Source organism: Trypanosoma grayi (assembly GCF_000691245.1).
Source record: "Trypanosoma grayi strain ANR4 Tgr_1078_V1, whole genome shotgun sequence".
Classification (NCBI taxonomy): Eukaryota; Euglenozoa; class Kinetoplastea; order Trypanosomatida; family Trypanosomatidae; genus Trypanosoma; species Trypanosoma grayi.
The window spans coordinates 1-5,361 of record NW_008826697.1 but is presented as its reverse complement, the minus strand read 5'-3'; the positions used below and the strand labels follow the sequence as shown (position 1 = coordinate 5,361).

The 5,361-nt window shown below is 58.0% G+C and overlaps 4 protein-coding genes across 4 annotated transcripts; 2 read left to right on the top strand and 2 right to left on the bottom strand.

Annotated features, from left to right (window-relative positions):
- Window positions 1–207: 207 nt before the first annotated feature.
- On the top strand, window positions 208–1,575 carry DQ04_10781030 (solute carrier family member b3; the record flags this gene model as incomplete). The annotated part of the gene is made up of 1 exon (XM_009316361.1): window positions 208–1,575. One exon carries the CDS (start codon window positions 208–210, stop codon window positions 1,573–1,575), a length of 1,368 nt encoding a protein of 455 aa, XP_009314636.1.
- Window positions 1,576–2,102: 527 nt separating this feature from the next.
- DQ04_10781020 (hypothetical protein) lies at window positions 2,103–3,101 on the top strand (the record flags this gene model as incomplete). The annotated part of the gene is made up of 1 exon (XM_009316360.1): window positions 2,103–3,101. The coding sequence occupies one exon, from the start codon at window positions 2,103–2,105 to the stop codon at window positions 3,099–3,101; it is 999 nt and encodes a 332-aa protein (XP_009314635.1).
- A 604-nt stretch (window positions 3,102–3,705) lies between these two features.
- DQ04_10781010 (hypothetical protein) lies at window positions 3,706–4,632 on the bottom strand (the record flags this gene model as incomplete). The annotated part of the gene is made up of 1 exon (XM_009316359.1): window positions 3,706–4,632. One exon carries the CDS (start codon window positions 4,630–4,632, stop codon window positions 3,706–3,708), a length of 927 nt encoding a protein of 308 aa, XP_009314634.1.
- Window positions 4,633–4,693: 61 nt separating this feature from the next.
- Window positions 4,694–5,083, bottom strand: DQ04_10781000 (hypothetical protein; the record flags this gene model as incomplete). Its single annotated transcript, XM_009316358.1, has 1 exon — window positions 4,694–5,083. The coding sequence occupies one exon, from the start codon at window positions 5,081–5,083 to the stop codon at window positions 4,694–4,696; it is 390 nt and encodes a 129-aa protein (XP_009314633.1).
- Between the last annotated feature and the right edge of the window lie 278 nt (window positions 5,084–5,361).

Sequence of the window (5,361 nt, the reverse complement as noted above, 5' to 3'; positions counted from 1 at the left end):
TATATATATATATATATGATACTTCTACTGTGTATGACTTCTGCTTCTGTTGTGTCGTTGTAAAACAAAAACAAAAACAAAAACAACAACAACAACAACAACAGCAACAGCAACAAGGGGAAGTGTGTGTGTGTGTGTGTGGGGATAGGACAATCATACATACATCTATACACGCACACACACACACACACTAAGGGACAGCAAAACATGTGGGCATCCGTTGCCCGACGCGGATCGTCGGAGCGGCTGCTGGCGTTCAGCGTGTGCGTGCTGCTGTTCCATGTTATGAACTCGATCGTGCAGGAGGCGGTGTTCTACATCCCTGGCTTCCACCACACTGGACTTCTCACATTCGCACAGGCGCTCTGTGTGTCGTTGTTCGCCAGTGGGCAGCTGTACCGTTCGTCACCTGGTGCATCCGCCTCGCCGTGGCGGCGACTCGTCGAGGCACGCCGTGTGCCGCTCCGCACGTACTTTATGATCTCTCTGACAAACACCTTAAGTGTGTACCTCACCAACGAGGCATCGCGCCTCCTCAGCTACAGCACGCAGGTGGTTTTCAAGTCTAGCAAGCTTCTGTTTGTGTGGCTCGTACGCTACGTCGCGATTGAGCTCCCCGCACGCCTCGAGGCCATGGAGGCGGCGGCGGCGTCGTCGTCTGTAGAAAATCACAATAATAGGGACGGCCCATATACTGACAAGAGCCAGGACAGTGATGCAGCCGAGCTCCACCGATGCATGGCTCTCGCCACAGGCGAACCCATTGAGAAGCCGAGCGGTTCCGTTGCTGTGCATGTCTGTGGGCCGTCGAACCCAGTGGTTATGTCGACCAAGGGTGGGGCATACTTCTCCCCACAGTCTAAGGGTGCCTGCGCGGTTGCCAGTGGAAACTGCAACAACAACAACAGCAGCAGGAGCCTTTCACACGGTGCTGTGACGGAACACTCCAAGCTGGTGCGGGAGGTGGCGTCGTGCATCGCCGTTGTGGTGGGTCTCATCGTGTTTACGTACGCGACAACTAGCACGCCCCACGCAAAGGACACAGAGGTGGAGGAGAGTTGGTGGCCAGTAATCACGGGCGTTGCGGGCATCGTTGTGGCGCTGCTCTGCGATGCCTTAATGTACCTTGGGGAGGAAAAGTACTGCTTCATGGCGCACGGAGCGTCGCACGACGAGGTGCAGTTCTACGTATTTCTCTTGTCATCGATGAATGGGCTTGTGTCGCTGCTGCTGAGCGGTAGCATTGCAGATTCCATGCATTTTGCTAGCACGCACTTCGAGTTCATTTTCCTGATGTTCGTGTGTTCCTTGTGCAACTACGGTGGCACTTTCTTCCTCCTGCGCATTATCTCCGAGTTCAACAGCAGCACGGCCACTGTGGTGACGAGCGTGCGCAAGATGATGACGGTGCTCTGTAGCTACGTTGTGTACCCGAAGCCCTTTAGCGTATCGCATTTTATCGGCGTTGTTCTTGTGATGGGTGGAATTTGGCAGTATGAAGAAGCACGAAAGATGCACAACACATCCGCCAAGATGGGGAAAGACGACACAGTACGNGACGAGGATGATGTGTGAGCATGGACGACTGGGTGCCCATGACAGTGCCTGTGCCTGTGAATGTGAATGTGTGTATGTGTGTGCTGTGTGCCCTACCGTTTTTGTGTAGTGAGTGGAGGGCGCGTGTTCCTCTATCCTCACTGTCTGTTTCTGCTGGTGCAGTGTGTGCTTATTCGCGTAATTTTCTCCCCCTTCCCCTCTGAGCCTTTTTTTCGTTTTTGCTGTGCTGCTCAATCAGTGTCAGAATGGGGGAGGATGGCGGCACGCGAAGGACTGCGTGCGCGTCACCGTGCCACCATGAGTGATGAGGTCTGCCCAGCACCACTTTTCCACCTCTGAACTATGTTCTCTTGGTGCTCCTTCTCTGATCCCCTTTTTTGGTTCTGCCTGCTCACCTCCCCTTGATCGATAGTACGTATTGTCCGTGGCTCGGATAGATAATTATATATATATNTATATATATATATATATATATATATATACATAGACTATAGGATAGTTGTAGTAGCGAGACCTCATTGTCTGTGTCCTCGTTGTCGTTGTTAATGCCAGTGGAAACCGCATCATCGCGGCCATATCTCGCCACTCCGCCTGTGGGGCGGCTGGAGATCGATACACTGCCAGCAGAAGCAGCAGTGGCATCAACAGCGCCAGATGGCACCAATGCCGCTAATGCTGCATCCGCATCTGCTGCTTCTAATTCTGGCGGTGGTGGAAGTGGCGGCAAGGTTGTGACACGGGAGGAGCGTGAGCGGCAGATCAAGCTTGGTCTCCTGCTTGTGCGGCTGGGAGCAGCAACGGAGAATAGCGTCTTTGGGGCACGAGGGCTATCGGTTCCCCCGCGCGACCTCCTCCTCATTCACCGCCCCGAGGACGATGAGGATCCGCGGCGGCCATTCAAATGGTACAACCCACTGTCGTGGTTCCTCAGCGGCCCACGGCCGTCCCCACTGCGGTGGAGTTCATCAGAAACACCAATCAAAACCAAAACAGCCGCGGCAGCAAGAGCGGCAACAAGAACAACAATAACAACAACAACGGCTGCCTCTGTTATTGAAGCGGCGGATGCTGCCACGTCTGCTGCCGCTGCTGCTAGCGAGAAAGTCAAAAAGAAGAAGGTGCGTCCACTGCCAGTGGTGAATATGCAACCGCTGCGGGACGACTCCGTCCTGGAGCCGGCCGTGCGGGAGGAGCGGACAAAGCTGTTCAAGGACGAGGAGGAGGTGCACCGCGTACTCGACCGCATTGAGGAGACGCGCTACAACTACCTTGTCCCCTCACAAGAGCTTCGCTGCGAGGACGCCGTCATCGCGGTGGCGCAGTGCTATGATAAATGCAACGCCGTGGCACAGAGCCGTGCAACAACGGCAGCGGCAATACCCACAACGCCAGCAGCAGCGGTAGCGGAAGGGAAGCTGTTTTCCAACGCCGCGTTGCCCGCAGCTGCCGAGGCACTACAATGCGGCCCTGTGGTCGCGTTGCTTAAGAGGTGTGCGGAGGGCGTGGCGGCAGCGTATAGCGAGTCTGAAAGCCGCCATGAATAGGCGGAAGAAGGAGGTGAGAAGGGAGAATGGGAGGAAAATAATAGGGCGAGGGGTGGAGAAGGAGAGTGTCTGTGCGTGAGAGAAGCAAAAGCATGATTATGAGAGAGAGAGCGAGGTGAAGAAGAGAGGAGGAGGAGGAGGAGGGATGAGCTGCGCAAAGCAGGCTCATGCGGCAGCAGCATCTCGCGCTGTCTGCCGAGAGAGAGAGAGAGATAGAGAGGAGAGGCCGACTGCAGAAAAAGGGTCCTGCACAGCTGGGAGTGCTCAGTATTTTTTTGGGTTTTCTCTTCCCCTCTCTCCACACATCTTTCCCTCTACGTATGTGTGCATGTGTCATGATTGTCGTTGATGGCGTAGTTGCAGTGGCTGGCGAGGGGGTGGCGGTAANACACACGCTCATTCATATATATATATATATATATATGTATGCGCGCATAACACACGGGATGTGTTTAAAGCCGCATGACGCCTCACACACATGCAGGCCAACTCTCCGTCGCACAGACTTCGCTTTATTTCCATCGTCCTTGTGTTTGATTGCCCTCGGTATGGATGGCTGTTTTTTTTCTCCTCTCGCCCTTCCCACCACCCCCTCCTCTCTCTCTCACATACACACACACGTAGAGTTGCAGGAGGAAGCAACAGCAGAAGCAACAGCAGCAGCAGCAGCAGCACCAGCAAGTCGGCCTGCGTGTGTGTTGCGGCGACACTTCGCACTTTTCTCTCTCCCGTTGAGCACCAGACATATGCGGCGCACGGCGTCGAACGCAAAGATCGTGCAGAAGCACAAACGCCGTGAGGCCGCGCACGACGCCAAGGCGTCCGCCACCCGCTTCGGCGCGAAGCAGAGCCGCTTCCAACTTCGCCAGGAGGAACTGCGGCTGCGCGACACACTGGAGTCCGACACGCCCACGTCAGCGCCGCCGCCGCCTGCCGACGATGCGGCAACATTCAGCCGCTTCGATCGGCCCAAGTCCGCGTCGTCAACTGCAGTAACGGCACTGACGACGAGGACGGCGACTTTCGGCCTCACGCCTGCGCGGCGTGGCGGAATGCACGCGGCAGACTCACGCAGCACCCGCCGTGCGGCGAGGTTCCGCCTCTCCGACGACACGGAGGAGCAGCAGCGCAGAACAGCAGCAGAAGCAGCAACACAGCCGCTGCTGGGCGCGGGGCTCCTCGGTGCCACCCGACGCACCCGAGAGAACGACGACAACGGCAGCGATGGTGAGGAGGGGGCGCCGCAGCGGAAGAAGACACGCGAGGAACGCTTCCAGGCGGTGCTGGCCAGCAGCAAGGAGCACCGCGCACAGGCGCAGCGCGACCGCGCAGAACGCGCGCAGCAGACCACCGCAATCGACGCGGCCTTTAACGACGTGATGCACCTGCTGGAGCGGCGCGACAAGATACGTGAGGAACAGGATGCGTTTGCGCGCGCTGGCACACCAAAGATGCGTGAGCTTCTGCAGTCGTACCGCGCGAACCATGTGGCGAAGGTGGTTTCGCTGCGGGGCGACGGCAGTTTCACCATTGCTCCACTCGTTGACACTGCCACACCAACACCAGCAGCAGCAACGGGAAATGGCGGCGCGTCATGCCTGGACGAGGCGGACATGGCGCTGCTGCGGAAGATACGTGAGGGCGCGAGTGAATATGAAAGGGAGAAGGTACCAGCGCCACCACATGCTCTCCTGAATGAAGGGGCAGCCAAGGGCGACGGGAGCAGCGGCAGCAACAGCAAGAGCCACATGGCTAGCCACGATGACGAGTTTGACCGTATGATGCAGTCGATGCGCCGCGAGACGCGCCGTGCGGTCGCCGGCGAGCGGACACTGACGGAGGCTGAGGAGGAGGAACTGCAGGCACAGCAGGCGCTGCTCGAGGCTGACCGCGGCGCTGTCCCATCCTTCGCCCACGAAGAAGAGCAGTTGACACGGGCAGAGTGGGTCAGCCGCGGCGGCGACCGCGCCTACCAAATGCATGAGGACGACAATGCCGCTGCTGCTGCTGCGGGCGACGACGAGGACTCCCTCGACATTTCCTCCGCTTACGACAGCGACGACGCGGAGCAGCAGCAGCAGCAGCAGCAGCTGGAGGATGAGGAGGCGGACGGTAACGGTGACGATGGTGGTGATGATGACGCCGCTGCGGCAGCGGGCGTGGCGAAGGGACTGGAGGAACTGCTGGCGGCCGTGGAGGCGTTTAGCCGCGAGGCCGACGGCGGACGTGCGGGACGTGCAGCGCGGCGCAGGGCGTACGG